General features: G+C 50.5%; 2 protein-coding genes across 2 annotated transcripts; both read right to left on the bottom strand.

Moving 5' to 3' along the window:
- Positions 1-1,024: 1,024 nt before the first annotated feature.
- BUD13 (BUD13 homolog) lies at positions 1,025-11,944 on the bottom strand. Its single transcript, XM_056860428.1, has 11 exons — positions 11,814-11,944; positions 10,249-10,342; positions 9,504-9,588; positions 7,257-7,311; positions 5,788-6,065; positions 5,400-5,722; positions 5,028-5,136; positions 3,128-3,266; positions 2,714-2,898; positions 1,803-1,884; positions 1,025-1,142 (listed from the first exon to the last, which is right to left on the bottom strand). The coding sequence occupies exons 1-11, from the start codon at positions 11,942-11,944 to the stop codon at positions 1,049-1,051; spliced, it is 1,575 nt and encodes a 524-aa protein (XP_056716406.1). The 3' UTR covers positions 1,025-1,048.
- Positions 11,945-13,593: 1,649 nt separating this feature from the next.
- Positions 13,594-19,065, bottom strand: ZPR1 (ZPR1 zinc finger). Its single transcript, XM_056860437.1, has 14 exons — positions 18,943-19,065; positions 18,632-18,793; positions 17,472-17,562; positions 16,746-16,816; positions 16,350-16,436; positions 16,103-16,225; positions 15,791-15,844; positions 15,595-15,661; positions 15,232-15,302; positions 15,046-15,135; positions 14,847-14,957; positions 14,580-14,666; positions 14,374-14,439; positions 13,594-13,768 (listed from the first exon to the last, which is right to left on the bottom strand). Exons 1-14 carry the CDS (start codon positions 19,063-19,065, stop codon positions 13,634-13,636), a joined length of 1,338 nt encoding a protein of 445 aa, XP_056716415.1. The 3' UTR covers positions 13,594-13,633.
- Positions 19,066-19,509: the final 444 nt, after the last annotated feature.

Below are 19,509 nucleotides of genomic sequence, written 5' to 3'. Positions count from 1 at the left end.
GCTGCAGCAAACACGCAGAAGGCGAGGGGGGGGCAGGTGCACTGCCCCCTCTGGCAGGCTACCATGTTCATGAAAATAAAGGGGCAAGAGCTCAAACCCTGATGCCTCACACAGCTGATACCACTGTGGCAATAACACGACTAAAAAACACACACACACAATGAAATATAAAAGCTGTTGTCATTTTTTACAAACTATACATCCAGTTTACAAAGGGTTTCATAAATGTTAATGGTGAACAGCCCCTGCCCTGAAGAATCTCACTTTGTAGGAAAAGTCCTGGCACAAAACGTCTCTGTGCTTGGAAAGAGTATCAACAGTGGCACAGTTGGGGGGGAGGGGTTTTCCTAAGTCTTTTACCTCCACCTATTAATCTCCCAGCCAGCTGCCTCAGCTGAAAGAGAATTCACTGTCAAATGCCAACACCACAAGAGGCTCAGCAATATGGCCGGGCACGGTCAGGCAGAGCAAGGGCCACTCTGGCCTCTACACTGCACAAGTTCAGCCTAGTCCTGCAAGGCAGGAAACGCAAGGCCCGGCTGCAAAGCCCAGTCACAGGCCAGCCAGTGCTTTCAGGCTTGTCCCATGAGCCACGAACGCACAGCCCAGGGTTTCCCTGTTGAGGCCCAGAAGGAAGGCCCCGCTGCTGAACAGGAGTCCTCCTTCATCTTGCCTCTTCTCTTAAACACACTAAACTGTTAAAAGAGCCTGAGCTTTGGCACTTGCCTGACGCCTGGCTGCTGCACTTTCAAGGGCTCTGAAATTAACAGCCCAAACCCAACAACAATTGTCCTTTCTGGGAATCAAGCACATCTGGCAGCGGATGTTCCCTTAACTTTCTCGCAAAAGAGAGCCCTGGTCTGTATTCCTTCTTGCACAGATATGTCAACAGTCTTGCTCAGCTTTAGCTGCCCAGAGGCAGCTGCTTCCGCTACCATCCAAAAGCACTTTAAAGGGTCCTGTGAGCTGAACGACCTTCATTCTAGTTGTTAGGGATGGAGCGCTGTCGAGGACAGCAGGAGGCTCTCTCATGTCTCAGAGCAACCATTCACATGTCTTCCACACTCCACTTATACGCCAACTCCTGCACTGCCTTCTTACTGGCAATTCTGGCAAAGCGCTTCTGCTCAAAGCCATTCGACCTGCAGAAACACAGAACAGCAGAAAAAGGGTTGGTGAGGAACTCTGCCCAAACAACGGTGAGTGGGGGGGGGGGGCGAGGCAGAGGCCATAGGGGTGCTGGGTGGGCTTCTAGGTGCAGCCCAGCATCCTCTAAAATTCCAGATCCCAGTTCAAGGCAAGACAGATGGGCAAGGGAGGCAGAGGCTGCAGGCCTCCAACATCTGTAAGAGCCTGCTAGGGATGCAAAGATCATTGTGGGGCTTGTAGAAGGCAAGTGCTGAAAGTGAAAACAGATGCCTTGACAGAAGTCTTGCCAGCCCCGAGAATCAATGTGGCGTACAACAGACACAACTGTAAGAGAGCGCTGTACTGTAATGAAATGGTTCATAAAGATGCTTTGGCAAAAGGATAGGGACTGTGAATTATTCTACTGTGTACTGTGTTTTTGTAAAAAATATGCCCCCCTGCTATGCAATTTCTGCATCATTTAATGTGTCGTTTAAACACTGTTGCTTCATTTCAGCTCTGTTTTCAGTTTTCTGCAATCCAAAGACTACTGCATTGTTTCCTGGATGTCCCATCCTGTCTATCACATTGCCTTATGCACTCTGTGATCTGCCTGGTGTTTCAGTGAGAAATGCAGACAATAAGTAACACCGCCAGCAGAAAGCCTGCCTTACCTGTCAACGCCATCCCAGCGATACCCAGGCCAGATGTTAAATCGGTTGAGGGGTGGGGCTGGTCCACTGTACCTTGGCTTTTCTGGGGGACAACAACAACAACAACTCATTTTGTCTATATCAGCCCAACACTCACACCCTGCCAGCCCATATACAAGTGCAGAATCTGTTTTAGCCCACTACTATCCTCCGCATGCAAGCTATTTTTATTTTCTTTACTATTTATAGTTAGAACATTTACAGTCTACACCAGACTGATGTAAGCCATCAGAACCTGGCCCCTGAAAGTACGTACAATTTTAGGAGTTAACGTATGTAAATACTTTATTTAAATCATTTATATCCTGCCTTACCTCCTCATACCCAAGACAGTATATAAACATTAATTAGCACTAATAACATTTTAGTTTATGGAAAAAGGTACTGAGGTGGAACAGCTAACCTAGTAAAATCCCTGTTCGCCGGATAACAGTCAAGAGTCAGAAGGCAATCATGCTGGGGGACCGAGCTGCCTCTCCAGAACAGACACCTCTGAAAACCGCCTTCTTTAGAGAAGCCAAGCTTCTAGCCCTCATCGTTAGAGGGGAATTGGAATCTGCAAGTCAGCTGCAGCCCAGAGAAAGGGGTGGGAAGGGAGTTTGCACTCAGCACCGTTCCCTTCTTAGGAACCCCAGACTCACTGTTCTCAGGTAGCCCTTTCTTCCTTCCCTGCCAAAAGAGGGGCAGAGACTGTAATTCAAGTTTTGCATAAGACATTGCAGCCAAATTGCCTGCATCTCTCCAGACCAGTGACTTCTATACAGTACACTCCATCTCTTGGCTGCAGCTGACTCCACAGACCTGCCAACTGCACCCAAGCACAGCTGGTCTCCATTCCCCCCCCCCCAAGTCAGCCCCAGCCCAACGCAGACCTTTCTGGTCTTTCCCCTCCTTGCTCTTCCTCTTCTTTATGAAGTTGGCCATGGGGTCCCCTTCCCGCTCCTGATCCCGCAGCATCTGGTCCAAGTCCTGGTCATCAATGTACCGAGCTAGCGGCTTCTGCATTTCCTTCACGGCATCCTCCACATTCTGCTGCTGCTGCCTGCTCTGGGCGAGCCTGCAACAGACAACAGAGCAGAGTCAGTAGGCTGAAGAGGTCTCGTCAGCTGCCTGGAGGACGCAGGGCTAGCTGCAAGAGAATGTGGGGCTTCCCAAACCACACACAGCTTCAGGCCGCGGCCTGCTAAGACCTGCTGGGCTCACACAGCTGTGGCCCCCTCCCACCATCGCCAGGCCCACCAAGAAAAGGGAGCAGAGGGCGAAATGCTGGGGACTGGGCAGCTCACCCCTTGCCCCACTTGGCATACTGCTCATCCCGCTCCGACTGCTCCTGAGCCGCCTTCTGCTGCTCCCGCCGCTCCTGCTTCAGGTTCCTCTTACGGCCTGACTTATCCCGAAAAACGGTGGCTGCGTGCCGCGATTCATCTGCAGGAATGGAACAGCCACACCAGCCACGTTAGAACATCCCATGATGTCACGCCATCAACTTGATCAATTCAGTCAAATTCAGCAGATCAAGTCAATATATGTGTCACCAGCAAAAAAAATTCTGCTTTGGACAAGTTGGACTTTCTGGGCTGGAGATAATCTTCTAGCACAGCTAAGTTAACAGCCCACTCCTGCGGGTTGTGAGCAAGTTTCACAGGGCAGCTTCAAAAATGGAATCAACATTCTGTTATTGGTTCTTGTAGGTTATCTGGGCTGTGTGACCATGGTCTTGGTATTTTCTTTCCTGACGTTTCGCCAGCAGCTGTGGCAGGCATCTTCAGAGGATTAACACTGAAGGACAGTGTCTCCTCTGAAGGACAGTGTCTCCTCTGAAGGACAGTGTCTCCTCTGAAGATCTTCAGATCCTCTGAAGATGCCTGCCACAGCTGCTGGCGAAACGTCAGGAAAGAAAATATCAAGACCACGGTCACACAGCTCGGATAACCTACAAGAACCGATGAACTCTGACCGTGAAAGCCTTCGACAACATTCTGTTAATTTAACTGGTACAATATTTATCTATTACTCTCATATGCCGTACTTCAACAAATGCTTGTCAAGCACTTTTCAAGAAAGAAATATTTTTGTAAAACTCCCAAGTCATTCAACAGAAACACAAAAACACTGTAAGAGAAAAGCAATCAAACAGGTTTCAGAGAGGCAGCTGTGAGAATGCGTCACAGCCAAAACCACCGAGTCTTGCAGCACTTGAAAGACTAACACGTTTTATGGACCAGCTTTTATGGATCGGCACCCCCCTTCACCAGTCACAAAACAGCGGCAGATAAAAGCTCTAAACTCACAGACAGGTAAACTTTTTTGGCCTGAGTAAACTTTTTTGCCCCCCCACCGCCCCATGCCTCTGTGAAAATGTTGGTTTGGCTGCAAACAAAAGGAGGGGAGGGGGTTACAAGAGAGGCAGTGTGGCATAGTGGTGAGAGTGTCAGGAATGGATCTGGGAGACTGGATCTGGTCCCCGGGCCTTATGTTTGACACCCCTGATGTAAGCCATTTTGGGTCTCTATTGGGGAGAAAGGCGGAGGACAAATTAAGTAAAAAAATAAACTCAAGCCTGGTGCACCAGGAGCAAGTGGAGCCCCAGGGGTTGTGCCAACACGCTTCAGGAGCCCACCTGGAACCCCTGGCCAAAAACCTGGCCCGGCACACACAGCATACTCTCCAGGGTGCCCCAGCCCAGCCAATCCTGCTCTAACTCCCAAAAGCATCTTTGCTTCATGAGACTCTTTAGCTGCCTCCAAAAAGATCAGAAGATGAGGCAGACACGCCTCTGTAGGAAAGACATTCCACAACACCAAAAGCCTCCCAATGTCATCTGCCACATCCACTTGTGCTAACCCAAAAGGATCCTGCTTTTCACAGACCTCTGAGAGAATGCCAGCCTGGCAACTGCACATTCCTGCCCATTTCTGTGGCACTGGCGGGAGGGCTCACCCACAGAGTGCAGCCCAGCCCTGATCAGCGCTGCAGCCGGATATTTCACCCCAGAAACCTCCGCCGGCCCTTCCTCATTGAGATGCCCCTAGGAGGAATGGCGCACAGCCCAATCAAGACGGGAATGAAACCCACCTCTGATCACAACTCCACTCTTGGGAAAGGGGCGCTGCCTGACTCTGTTTTGCTCACCCACACCCTGGCCCCAAGCCAAGACCCAGCTAGCACACTTCCCCCAGCTCTCACCTTCCAGATGTCTGCTGCCCCTCTCCTGCTTCCTTAACTCCTTTTGCTCCCTCCTTAGTAGGTCAGCTGACACCAAGCCTACTTTGCCGCCCGACAGCATCTGAGGGTCCTGCACATGAGCCAGAAGAAACATAATAGCATAATCGTTGGGCAGCGATTGGTGGCCATGGGCTACTTCCATAAAAGAGCAAACTCCCCCCCCCCAACTCCATACTGGTTGGCTCTTCCAAGCCTGCCTAAGGGAAGGCATCCCCAAGACAGTCACAGGTTCTTCTCCCACGTACACAGCCTATGCTGGGTATGCCCCAAAACTGCTTCAGGCTCTCGGTTGGGGGAAAACGTCAGCTGGATACAAAACAGCAAAGTCCTTACCTGATCACCATCGCCCCTCCCTTTGGAGTTTCTGGCACGCCGCGGTGGGGAGAGGTCAGGTGGGCTTTGTGACCTGCGGGCCTTCTGCCCAACATCTTGCCCTCTGCGGGGAGGTGACAAATCGGAGTCTGAAGACCTGTACAGATTCCTCCTGGGAGGAGAAAGATCTGAAGGAGAATCCTGCAACCGTGTACTGCAAATGGTCTGTGATGGAGAAAGATCAGAATCCGAGGAGGCCCTGGTGCTCATCCCTGGGGGAGCAGAATCCGGCTCGGATTCAGAATCGTGTCGCTGGGACTTTTTAGTGGCCAGAGAAGAAGAGCCTGTCAAGAGAGGTATTGCAAATACTAGAACATAGGGGCAGACAAGGCCGGGTCCCCACCCAGGCGAATGAGTCGCTCGCTTGCCACTGCCGGGAACCACCGACACACCCACTTGCCTCTGGCATATCTTTTCCTCCTGGGTGGGGATAAATCAGAAGTCACCTGCTGCCTCCGATGGGTTACGGGCTTATCTGGAAAGTCTTCTTCTTGGTCCCCACTTGCGGCTCTGCGATTGCTTTTGCCCATCACAGAAAGGACCAGATCTGGCGAGTCGTGGCGGCCCCTTCTGGATGGGGACACTTCTGGCAAATGCTTTGCTTTCTTGTGCTTCACGGCTTCTGAACTGAAACAAAAGACAAAAAAGGAAAGCTACTGCATATACAGATGAACAACTGGTGAGCCTGTTATCTATTCCGTAATTAACTATTAAGAACCTCAAGGAACAAGGTCTGCTGAGGGAAAAAGGCCTGTAAGACCGAGATGTTCTGCCAGGCCTATGATTGAGGGCAGCAACCATTTATAAAATGGCTGGCCTCCCTTCTCCCCCCTTTTTTTTTTGCCGTTTCTGTCTTATCGATGCGGCGGGAGGGCAAAATGCCTCCCAGACTCTCTGTGGCTTAGTATTCTATAAATGGTCCTAATTTGGTATAATTGGATTTTAATGGCACTTTTAATAACTATGTATAAGTGTTTATAATTTCTATCAATTGTTGGAAGCTTATGGATTGGTTTATTTAATAATTATTAGATGCTCTGAGACCAGCCCTGGCTGAGAAATAGAGTGGGGTATAAGTTGAATAAAAATAAATAAATAAAAATCAGCATGGCTTCTGCAAAGGGAAGTCCTGCCTCACCAACCTCTAGGAGCAGGTTAACACATCCCTGCCCCAGGATGTGGTATTGGCTGCCAACTTGGAAGGCTTTAAGAGGGGAGTGGACATGTTCAGGGAGGAGAGGGCTATCTGTGGCTCCTAATTAAAATGGATACTAGTCATGATGCATGCCTATTTTCTCCAGGATCAGAGGAGCATGCCCATTATAGTACATGCCGTGGAACACAGGCGGAATAATGCCGTCATCTTGATGTCTCAGTGCTGGGCAAGGAAGGCTTCCCCAACACGACAGATCTCGCAGCCAGCATGCCGATGCTTTCTTCGGGGTCACACAGCAATTGCTACTTTAGCTTGGCACCCCTCTCACATCCCATGACAAGCCCTGCAGTTCTACTCATGTTGGAGGTTAGCTGCATATTTGCCAGCAGTTGCATTTCAAGGCATCTACAACAAACTTTGTGTCTTACTTGTGACTATTTCACAGAGCTAGAGTGTTCCATAAAAAGGCCTCCAGTCAGCCTTTCCCCTTCAGGCTGTTCTAAATAACTGCTCCTACAGGCAAGGGGAGGACAACACAGCAGCAGCACAGAAAACCATCTTCGGAGTGCTTACACACACACACACACAAACAAATTCACACACCCCTCCACAAATATATTAGACAAATAACGGGCTATGATCCCCCCAACTAACCCCCTCACCTGTTGGATTTTGCAGCCCCAGAAAGATCAGACCTTTGAGACTCTTCATTGTGATCTAAAAGAAGACATAATTAAGCCATCAACTCAGAGCTCCAGCAGGAAGCAGGGCCCACTCACCAGAAGTGTGCTTTCACGTGTGCCTTCGGGGCAAACCTTCCAAAGCAAAGCAAGAATAAGGGTACTTTCTCTCACATTCATCACCGGTCTGTCTCGGTTGTTCCTTGGAGTTATGCATGAGTTTTCCCTCCATTAGAGATGACCTTGCTGCCAGCCCTCGCAAATCCTGGACCTTCCCGTTCCTCTGTTAACCCAATTCTTCCCTCTCCCCTGAGCTCAGCCCAGGTGATCCCCGTGCATAAGGCAAAGTGTGGGACACCCAAGCTTAGTTTCGCTCACAGCCAATTACAAAGCAGCATGTCCAGATGCGGGGATTCAAATACTCCTGCTTCCTCGGAGTTCTTTCCGAGCAGAAGAAAGCTTTTTAAAACCAAGGCTTGGATTTCTCCCCTTCTTTTCAGATTGCTGTTTTTTGCTTTATGATCTTAAAATACTTTTTTATGCGGCAGTTGGGTTGGGGGGGAGGGAACTTTTATCTCACTACAGCCCTTTACGAAGCAGTATTTCAAGGGGTGGGGACTGAAATGCTTCCTGATGTGAGCTTGGAGACTGCTGGTGCATGGACTCCAAACAAGAAAGTGTGGGTCCAGTAAGCAACGAACCTCAGGTGAAACTCCCAGGCATAAATGACCTAAGACCCCCACAACGCCAAGAAGACCATAAAAGTCCACTCCATCTTCCGTGCGGAGGATTTTCTGAAGATTCCTCTTTGATCCCCACTTCCATTCAGGCTCTCCAACAAGCCTCCACCTCTCATCAGACGCACAAATAAGGATTTGCATTTGGGACGTCACCACAGCGATTTTTTAACTCATGGAATTATGTTGAAAACTGTGCATAATTTTTATTACCGCAACTCAGACAGACTTTGTTTTCTTAGAAAGATTTCCAGCCCCATCACCTCTAGACAGGCTCAACCAGAGATACTCAGCGGCTCTTCTGAGCACAGCTACCCAGTGCAGCACCTGCCCCTTTCCCCAGAAAAGTGGGCGAGGCCATTGCTCAGTACGGCTTCTGGTTCCCACTTTGAAACAGTTCCTGATGGAGGAACTAAAGGATGGATACGCTTCAAACCTTTGTGGGCCTCATGCCAGCGATGGAAAGTAAAGACCCTGTCCTCTGTAATGGTCCCCCACTCTTCTTTGCAGCCTCTGCACTCTCATTCCCGCACTCAGGTGGCTATGAGAAGGAAAGCAAGCTGGCCACAGAGAAGAGACTCAAGCCACCACCTCAGCAGCCACCTGGGGAAAGAGCAGGGTCCAGGATCCTCCTCCAGGTACCCTGGCAATCTCACTCTCCCTTCACCATGGCTGTGCCTCATGCTGATGGGAGAGCAGGAAGGCAGTTTCTTTACCCCAGATACATAAAGGCTGTCTAAATTTTGACAGTGGTTAGGAGAAACAACCCTACATATGCAGATGATTTCTGGTAATTAAATAATTATAATTATGTTGTCGAAGGCTTTCACGGTCAGAGTTCATTGGTTCTTGTAGGTTATCCGGGCTGTGTAACCGTGGTCTTGGAATTTTCTTTCCTGACGTTTCGCCAGCAACTGTGGCAGGCATCTTCAGAGTAGTAACACTGAGAGACACTGTCCTTCAGTGTTACTACTCTGAAGATGCCTGCCACAGTTGCTGGCGAAACGTCAGGAAAGAAAATTCCAAGACCACGGTTACACAGCGCGGATAACCTACAAGAACCAATTATAATTATGCATTTAATATTAACAGTTATATCTTATATTATTGTATGTATGGGTTTGGTGGGGTGAGAAATAGGCCATACAGGAGTCTTGTAGCTCTTTTGATTGATGGTAAATGCAGATGTGGCTCTCCGTGAGTCAAGGGATGAATAGCACTATGCTAAATACTCTGTCTGGAACCCCAATTCCTTTTCTCATTCTCATTATGTAGTGCTACTATCTATGGGTCACCCTTGCACAGGTATTTCTCAGCCCACTCTTATTCACCTTCTAGCCTGCCCCCTTTTTCCATTCTACCTAAGCTGATACAAAGCCAAACATCCTAAGAGAAACCAGAAGTTGCTCGGCTTCTGTGTTTCTCTGTGCAAGCCCATCAAAGTACCTCACAAAGCACAGAACTACCACTACCACAATTAGAGAACACTCACCCCCCAAGAGCTTCCACTTGTTACTGGTACGGAATTCCTCCATCCACTTGACTTCTTCTGGCCGCTCATCAATAAATTCAGCCACCTAGAAGTAACAGGTAAGAGAAGACATTTGGGCAAACTTAAAAGAACTACCAAATTGCAAAACCCAAAAGAAACCCAGCCATTAGACACAAATCCACTAAAGCACTCTGAATGTTGGATTACTATGTACAATTTTTAGTAACAACAAAGTTGCACACAGTATTTATTCCAGGGCAAGACCACATTGTTTTTCCAGGAATGCCATTTAAAAAAAAAGATGGGGGTCATCTTACACTCACATACAAACTACAGCTATGTCCAGTAAAAATATTTTTGGGATGTATAACTTTTTTAGAGGGGTCAATAATGAAGAACCAATCCTAACTATATCTGTTGGGAAGTATACACATACAGGGGTGAGGTGAGGGGCAGTTCCTTAGTGGTGGAGCATCTGCTTGACACACAGAAGGTTCCAGGTTCAATCCCTGGCATCTCCAGTTAGAAGGATTAGGTAACAGGCAATGTGAAAGACCTCTGCCTGAGACCCTTGACAGCTGCTGTCAGTCTGACAAAACTGTGACGGCCCAAGGACCTGCTTCAGTATGAGATGGCTTCATTTGTTCATACATGTTCTCGTTATTCAATGAAGCTTACTCCCAGGGAAGTGTCTTATACTTAGGACTCCAACCTAAATGCTCAATTCCCAGACTCAAACACTCACCACAGGCAAGTCTCCATCATCCACCTCCTCCTCCTCCTTTTCTTGCGCATTAGAAATGCTTTTCCAACTCACATCATCATCCACTATACGCATCCTGGAAGTCAAAAGGGGGGGAAAAACAGGCATAAATCAACACAATTGGTGACTGTATTAAGAAAAGAAGTAAATATGCCTAGAAGAAAAACCCTGGCAAGGCCACAGCTTGACTTCTGGCCAGAACTTCTCCAACCAGCTACTATCAATGAGGATAACAGATGCCAAAGTATGAGGCTGGTCTCTTTCTTGTCCAATAATAATTCCGGAGACAGAGCTGTGTTGGTCTGTTGCAGAAAAAACAAACAGGAATATGGCAGCCCTTAAGATTTTAATCTAGTGTTAACCTTCTATGGAGTACAGCTCAGTTTGTCACAGGACTCCTATTTATTTCCATCAAATGATTGTCTCAGGGGCCACAGAGAAATGCTTTCACTTTGGGAACGAAGTGACATCTATTTATTCCATCTATATTGTGCCTTTCATCCATCAGTAGCCATGAATACTGCCTCTTAAAGCCTTCCAAGTTGGCAGCCATCACCACATCCTGGGGCAGGGAGTTCCACAATTTAACTATGCATTGTGTAAAGTAGTTCCTTTTATCAGTTTTGAATCTCTCACCCTCCAGCTTCAGCAGATGACCCCGCGTTGTAGTATTATGAGAGAGGGAGAAAAGCTTCTTTCTGTCCACTCTCTCCAAACCATGCATAATTTTATAGACCTCTATCAGTATGAAAAAGGCAGTATGAAAGCAGAAGTTTTATTCTCTATCCCTTGTCCAATTATGGAATTTGCCTTTTTCACAGCAGCCACACCCTAGGTTGACATCTTCCTCGAGAGATCCACCACCACCCCAAGATCCCTTTCTTGGTCTGTCGCTGCCAGCACAGATCCCATCAATGTAAATGTGAAGTTGGGATTTTTTGCCCCAATAAGCATCACTTTACACTTACTCACATTGAATCTCATTTGCCATTGTAATGCCCATTCTTCCAGTATGCAGAGATCCTTCTGGAGCTCTTCACAGTCCGGTTTTGTTTTAACCACCCTAAATAATTTGGTGTCATCTGCAAACTTGGCTACTACACTGTTTAACCCCAACTCCGGGTCACTGATGAAAAGGTTGAGAAGCACCGGTCCCCACACAGATCCCTGAGGCACCCCACTGCTCACATCCCTCCGCTGGGAGAACCGACCATTGATTCCTACTCTCTGCTTCCTATTTTTCAGCCAGCCCATAAGAACAGCAGCCCGGAGGCAAAGCGCTCCACCCATCCACCCCTCCTTCCCCTTCCTTCCTCTTCCTTCCTTCCTTCCACGGAGGGGGGGGTCTCTTTCCCAGCCTGCCCCGAAAGGCTTCGGCGCCTCAGCTCCAGGCACTGCGCCGCGAGTAATGGGGGCGAGCGTTCCCCCGGGGGGGGCGGGCTGTGGGCAGCACGACCCTCGGGACAGGACCGGCCGCGGCACCCGACCCCGCGGGGGGGGGGGGAGGAAGGGGAGCTCCCCCACACACACCTCCGCCCCCGGCTCACCCCCCCGGCAGCTCCTTGGGCCGCTTCCTCCGGCGCCGCTTCTTGGCCCCCGCATCGTCCTCGTCAGTCGGCTCCAAGTAGCGCCGCCTCAGATACTCGGCCTTGGACAGGCCCGGAGCCGCCGCCGCCATCTTCGCCGGCCGGAAGCGGAAGTACAGGCGGCAGCTTCCGGGATGCTCTAGGCCGACCCTTAATTAAGCAGGGGGCTGGACTAGATGACCTGTATGGCCCTTCCCAACTCTATGGTTATATGCCTCCGGCGGCAGCGGGGGTCGGTGGGGGGGGGAGCAAGGAGGTCGGCCCTTTTTCCCCAGCTGGGCCTTTAATAGAGCAAGTGGGGATTCTTCTCCAGAGGAGGCTTTTTCCTTCCTCAGAAAGTCTGAGAACTTTTTTCCAATGAGGAAATAAAAGGCGGCGGCGGCGTAAAAGGCAAAGGTCCCCTGTGCAAGCACCGGGTCATTCCTGACCCATGGGGTGACGTCACATCCCGACGTTTCCTAGGCAGACTTTGTTTTATGGGATGGTTTGCCCTTGCTTTTCCCAGTCATTTCCCCTTTACCCCCAGCAAGCCGGGTCCTCATTTTACCGACCTCGGAAGGATGGAAGGCTGAGTCGACCTTGAGCCGGCTACCTGAAACCAGCTTCCGCCGGAATCGAACTCAGGTCGCGAGCAGAAAAGACTTTTTTTGTCCTTTTGTAATTAAAGGTTGTACTCAAAATGCGTAGTGGGACTATTTGTATGGAAGACAATCTAGATAACCTCCATGTATATAACATTTGAGGAATATTTGTTGAAGTATAAACTTTGACCAACAGTGAATATGCTTCCAAGGGCAGCCCTGTTGGTCTGCCACAGAACAGTCAGATTTGAGTCCAGGAACACTGGAGAGGCCAACAACGATTTCAACTATTTCTTGTTGGTCTCCAAGGTGCCACTAATTAGTATGCCAGAACTTGTTTAATAATAATGTATTATGGAAGAGTTCAGTGTCCTCAGTTTTATGAAGCTTATGATGACCAGATAAGAGCATTTCTGTCTTAATACAGCCTTTCTTTCATTTACTCCAATTTGCTTTCTGCCTTCACCTTTTCCTGCCTTTGAGACAGCAAAAATTAAGATGCATGCAGAACCAGTACAGAAAACTAAGAGATATAAATCCCTTAAATATGCCAAATAGTACAACTTTGTATGCTAAGTTATAAATGATACATTTTATTGTTCAATCAGTAAACATAGTTTAAATTTGATAGGAAAGCATTGGATACATTTCACTCCCCCCCCCCCATTTAAACTTTTTCCTAACAAATTGGAAAACATCTGAATTTCTGCAAATGTTACATCTTTACACCAGAGACAGGAGTTGTGTCGGTCCTGTTCCACTGCCAAAGAAATCACACTTGAAACTAGGAGACGATCTTTTATTACTTTAGTAAAAACAGATGCAAGTACAACACACAGGGCGGTGTCTGGAACTTCCATGCTCCAGCCAACCACGGAAGCACCAGCCCTGCCTTCTGCACTGCCCAGCAACATCCAGTACCAAACCAAGCACTGAACACCCTACAGTTGCAAGACAACCACATGGGAAAAGTTCCAGAGAACATTGCTTACTTTTCTGTATGCAAAACAAAAAACCCTCCTTACAGCAGCCTCAAGCTGAGCGACAGTTCAGTTTTAATGCGTTGCCATGCTCTCCTGCGATGCAGACAACCAGCGACAAGCTGCTCCCTGGGCTGTATCCTGAGTAGGGGACAGTCAATCCGTGTTTCCTTCCCTGCTTCTCATCCCCTACCACCGGCTTGGCCCAGCAAGAGCAAGGCTACTGCTCAGAGGAGGCCTCTGTCTCGTAGTCCTCCGTCCTCATGTCGTTGAGGCCCAGCTCCTCATTATGCTCAAAGCTGCGTTTGTAGCACTCCACACGCAGTTCTGGATCTTCCTCAGGCGCATACACGTTCTGAAAGAAGCAGGAGGCTGAGCTACAGTGGGGTCCAGGTGAAAATCCAGGATGGAGGGGGCTCCCATGGACCTCTGCCTCCCCCCTTGAAAATTAAGTCAAGAACAAGAATGTGTTTGGGTTCTTATGTGCCACTTTTGGGGGGAGAAGGGCATGGCTGAGCCCAGCACACACCCCTAAAGATATCTCTCCCCATCCTCAGCAGCTAGGCTGGAGGACTGTGTCCTTTTCCCCAGCCTTTGCCTAGTTGTCTTTTAGCCTCAGAAGAGCCTTAAGGGTGAGTATTTGAACAGACCTCCCACAGCCCACCCCAACAGAACCCCTCTCCATACATACTCCTCTCCTAACCATTTGTTCCATTCTGCTTCATGCTCCATCCTACCTAAGCAATAGCCCACAGCGTATGAATACAAACACCCAAGCAATGTACACTAAGAAAGCCACCTCGGGGGCCCGTTGCTTCTGCCCCTTTCAAATCCAGCACGGTGGTGTGTCTCCTGGCTGCCTCTGTGCTACCTGAGGTTTTAGAACTTGCTGTTTTACACATAATACACACAGTACTACAAAACTTAATCTCACACATACTTCCAACAATTACACTTTACCTGAAGATAACTGTTCCCTGCAGGGTCATCCATAACAAAATGTACCTGCAGCTGCCCATCCAAAATCTTGGGAGGGAAAATTAAAAAAAAGAAAAAGGAGAGCTGTATGTGCAGAAGAGACTTCACAAACCCTCTTCCCAGCCAGCAAATCAGGGCTAGGAAGAGCACACGCCCTCTCGGGAAGAAGTAATCAGCAAGGGCCTCACCTGCTGCAGCTTCCTGCTGAACGCACTGAGCTTCTCTGCCCTGCCAGGGGTACAGCTGTCCCCCAAGGTAAAGGGGTTCTTCTCCACCTGCAGAGAGATGACTGCATCAACCGACTGCTCAGGACCAGCTCCCTCTCCCAAGGCACAGAGCGTTTTGAGGCTCATTCAGGGGCTGCTCTCCCTTCCCTGAGTGGCACCTCCAGCCTTGCTATTCTCCCTCCCCTCCAGCAGCAGCTGACGCTGAGCAGTCAGTTAGGTATCACACACCAGGGTTTGGATATCCTTCAGCAGTCCTTCCAGAGTCGTGAATTTGCCTCCCAGCGCTCCCATGCCCAGCTCAAACTCCAGCTCTGGAATCTCCACCCTGCAGGTTTCTGACTGTGGGAAAGGAAGGGTGCTTTGCTAAATGCCTCAAACTCCAAGGCATTTACAAGAGGGAATGAACATACTGGGGGAACGGCCCTACCTTCAGGAGGTCCCTAGTCATGTCAGAGGGGTCTGTCACATGGAGGGTGATCTTGGTCCCCAAAGGCTCTATGGCCCCTCCAGATTTAACCTACAAACAAGTGCAGAAAACAGTGCGTGGGAGGGCAGAGTCTACCCCCCTGGCAAGTCAAGGCAAATCAACCTCTTGCAGACAGAAGAGCCTCACCTCATTCGTGCGGTGGCCACACGCCTCGCAGTTTGTGGCCATGATGACAACCTCTTTGAAGTGGGGAATCTCTGCAAAGGGACAGTCAAGGAAAGCTGTACACAAACCCGGGTGGTCAAGTTGATGCTGTCCTCCCCCTTCAGGCAGACCGGCCCACACCCCCTTGGTCATTTATACAATGAGAATGTTCTGCTGGATTCCTGCATCATCAGCCTGGGATTCCTTCAGCCCCAGAACTGGAAGCAAATCACTGCAGAGCAGCTACACCCAGAAAAAAGATCCAGCGGCTCACGGGCACTTCGCAGCCCACACCAGCATGTGCGTAGCTGGAACAAAATGCTCTTCAGCACCTGAAAAGGATACGCACCAGCTTCATGTTGGTCTTGGCAGGAGCATTGCATTCTGGGCAGTTGGTGTTAAACTGCAGTACCTGGATTGACAGAGAGGACATGTCAAGGCATCTGAAGGAAGACCAGGCTTGAGAGCCAGGCCCATGGCTGGACTCTGCTTTGGGGAAACCGCCCTGCCCAAACAACCAGCTCTCGGACACTGCACTCACCTCGTTCCTCAGATCATCCACTGGCTCCACTGACTTCTCATCAGACTCCTCTTCCTGGAAAAGAAAAGGTATCAGCTGGAACCGAGACAGCCTCAGACATTCAGAGCATCACCTCCTCTGTAAGCAGGTTAGAAAAGGGAAGGGAAAGGTGGACTCCAGGCAAGCAGGAGAGCTGCAGGACATCCTCTCCATAATGTGGGGCCTATGACGTGGCGTGAAGGATGAGGAAGCGTGAGGTGTGCCAAACTGGCACTGCACGCCAGCGCCTCCATCAAGCCTCTAAGGCCAAGCAGCGCCTCTCCTTCAACCCACCTCAATTCCCAGCATCGCAGCCTGCTCAGCAGATCTCTTGTAATGGGCAACCACCAGGCCTTCATCCCTCTGTGGGGCGTGAGGGTTCTCCACAAAGCTGTTCCCTGAGGGGTCGTCTAAGACCTGGCAGAAAGGGAGCGGAGGAGAAGCAGCTGAGACCCTTCTTTCACCACTGAAATTATTGGGGGGGGGAGGCATTCATACAGAGACCTGGCCCCATGAACGTCACCAGCCTGCAAGGACTTACAAAAGTGAAGGCTTCCTCCACTTCTTTCAACTGCTTCAGCTTAGAGATGAATTCATCTATCTTTCTTGCCACGCCGGGGTCAGTTTCCTGAAACCAAAAAGAAGATTTGCCTGGCTTCACTCCTGCAACTCTGGCAACTAAAGGAAAGCTGATCTCACTAAGCCAAATTCCTTTTATAGCCTTAACTTGCTATATGTTATGGTAAGAACCAACCATGAATTTAGGTACTGATAACCTACCGCACAGGGCTGTTTTTGTACAGACAAAATGTAGGAAGGGAGAACAATGTTGTAAACTGCTTTGGGTCCCAATAAGGAAGAAAAGTGTGGTGTAGACACCTAAATAAATAAATACCACCTGGATATCACTCGCAAGGATTCCCTGCATGCAACTTACCCTGCGGACTGGCTGATCTTGCTCCAATCCTGTTACGGCTCTGTCAATTATCCCTTCAATAGTGGTAAGTGCTAGGTACAGAGAGAAAAACAGCCATACATGTAGCATTCCCTTCCAGTCTCCAGTGCTGCAACTGTGCTCCTCCTCCTTGGCACAGGCAGTTCATTCGCTGGTTCTCCCCAAGAAATGTTAGCCCAGCTGACTGGTCAATGGACAGCCACAGGCTTCCTTTTCTACCTCTACTGGCCTCTGCCTTCGTGCCTCTCTCTACTGCAGCAAGGTGCTAATGGCCCCAAGGAAATTCTGCAATTGGAACTGTAATGCGGCCAGCAGGTGCCTGGGGGTGGGGGTACAGCTGCCATGGCCCACTGCTTAGTTCAGTGCCATAGTTTCAAGCAGCCACAACTGCTTTTGAAGGCAGTCAGCATTTGGCCAGATGACAGACACCTCAATATGCAGGGAAATATTTATCTATGAGAGGTCCAGGATACCCCAGGCCAACTGGTGGACCAACATCCTTCTGGCCCCTCTCTAAACACTGTCATTCAAGTCAGGGCTTCTGTCTCAAAAAAAAAAAAAAGCTCCCTGCAGAACCTGAAGCAGCAGCTCCTTCTCTGTAACACACTGCCTCAGTAGAACAGACTTGCTAGCAGCTGCAACTTGCTCCTGTCCTCCCAAGACCATTGCCAACTGCCCCAAGACATACCAGAACGACCATATACCCACCTCCCTTCTGGGAAAAAGCTGGGATTTCAAACTCTAGCTCTGGGATTCTAGCTGTGGCACAGTCAGTCTTCACCACTTCCCTATTCATATCCTGGAGAGAATGATTCAAGGAGAGATTACACCAGCCTACAAACACTGCAGCAGCCCACCGGAGCGGGTGGGAACGTGGGCTGAGAGGGACAGAGCAAAACCCTTCCAACCACCTGAAACTGCACAAGCTGGGGAAAGGCACTGGCCTCTTTCTGACTTTCTGGAAATGTGTTCCCAAGTTGATTTAGCCCATGATAGCAGCACCCAAAGCTAGAAAGGGGGCAACACAGGCCTGATTTTGGGGGGGGGGGGCAATTGGAGGCAGATGCCACCCAGCAAGTAGAACAGCAGCCAAAGTTTTGTTGCGATATGTTATTCTGACCCTATGTTATAAAATTTTAAGAGCTGGTTTTTGGTTCTGTAAATATTTGCTGTAATGAAAATAACTTGATGCATGTAAACAGTTTTGCACCTGCCCCGGTTGCAGAGAAAGGCAGTCAAGACATTTAAAAATAAGTTGTTCCAGCTTCAATACATTCCTTACCAAGAGCCTTCCCCCTTCTAGCTCTTGAGGAAAAATAGGGGCAAACCGGCCGCCTTATTAGTCAAGGGCAGTCTGACCCCACATTTCTAGAAAAGCAGACATCAGCATCCTGCTTCCAAAGGCCTCCCCGCTACAAGGTGATTGCTGAACTCTCAGCTACAATGGGTGTGCTTAGGTCCTCCACCAGACACGCTCCATTAGGCAAGCCAAGCTGATGGCACCTGTGAAAGCCTGTTTCATTCCAACAGGCGGGGGGCATTTTTGTAGGCACCATCACCCTTCTGTGGAGCCTCCATAACAACCAGGCACTTTTGGAATTTTGCACACCAAGGTAGCTGATTTCTACTGCAATGAAAACAATTTTGTCCCCTGCCGTGACATTTCCCAGCTTTCCAGAGTGGGCAAAGGAGTGTGTTTGGGTGCACACCTGCCTGTGCTGGTCATGGGAAGGCCAGTTTGACCAGCAGCATCAAATCAGTGCCAGGTTGAAAAAGAGGCCCCGGAAGTGCCCGGGCTGCAGCTTGGTCAACCGTTCCGAGGAGCCCCCTCCCCTCGGGCTGGGCTGGGCCAGGGCCCCCCGGCCGACCTGCTTGGTGAGGACGGCCAGGGTGTAGCGCACGCCCAGCTCCTGGATCCGCCCGGCCGACTGGACCTCCGCGTTGGACCACCCGCAGCTGTCGCAGGCGAAGGAGCTGACGAGGACCTCCCGGAAGAACGGGATCCTGGTCAGCAGCAGCCGAGTCGTGCCCTGCGACGGGGCGAGAGAAGCGGCGCGGCGCCAGGCGTCAGAGGCCGGCGGCCCAGCCCAGCCCCGGGCAGCCCAGGGGCCGCGGCACGGGGGGGGGGGCGGGCGGGCCGCGAGGGCAGCAGGGGCCGGGGGTCCCGCCGGGCACTCACGCGGCGCAGGCAGGCCATGCACAGCGACTCGATCTCGTCCGGCTGCGGCTCCTCCTCGCCGTCGGCGGCTCCCAGCGGGCGGAAGAGGCCCCCTCCCGCCGCCGCTGCCCCCAGCGCCGACATGCCTGCCCCACGCTCCCTCCCTCCCTCCCTCCGTCGCACCGGAACTTCCGCTCCCAGCCGGCGCCGGAAAAGGGAGCGGGGCGGGTGACGTCACAGCGGCCGCCAGACTCCGCCCCCGCCGGCGTCTTTGCCCGGAAGAGGGAGGAGCTTGGCCTGCCGCTGGGCCGGCGCCGTCGGGGGCGGGGGGCTGTCAGCAGTGCTGATTCTGGGACCGTAGGCAGACCCTGAGAGGGAGGGGCAGCTTGGCCAACTTCTGGGCATGGAGTGTGTGTGGGGGGGAGGTAGTTGTGAGTGTCCTGCATTGTGCAGGGGGCTGGACTAGATGACCCTGGGGGTCCCTTCCAACTCCGTGGTTCTAGGAGGGAAGGCCGGGTAGGGAAGTTTTAATAAACCAAAGAGCGAGCCCACGTGGCCAGCAGGCCGGGCCGCCCCTTCAGCGGTGGA

The sequence above is a fragment of the Euleptes europaea genome, chromosome 14, assembly GCF_029931775.1.
Source record: "Euleptes europaea isolate rEulEur1 chromosome 14, rEulEur1.hap1, whole genome shotgun sequence".
NCBI classification, from domain to species: Eukaryota; Metazoa; Chordata; class Lepidosauria; order Squamata; family Sphaerodactylidae; genus Euleptes; species Euleptes europaea.
Note: the sequence above shows the minus strand (reverse complement) of the source record. Positions and strands in the feature narration are given on the sequence as shown.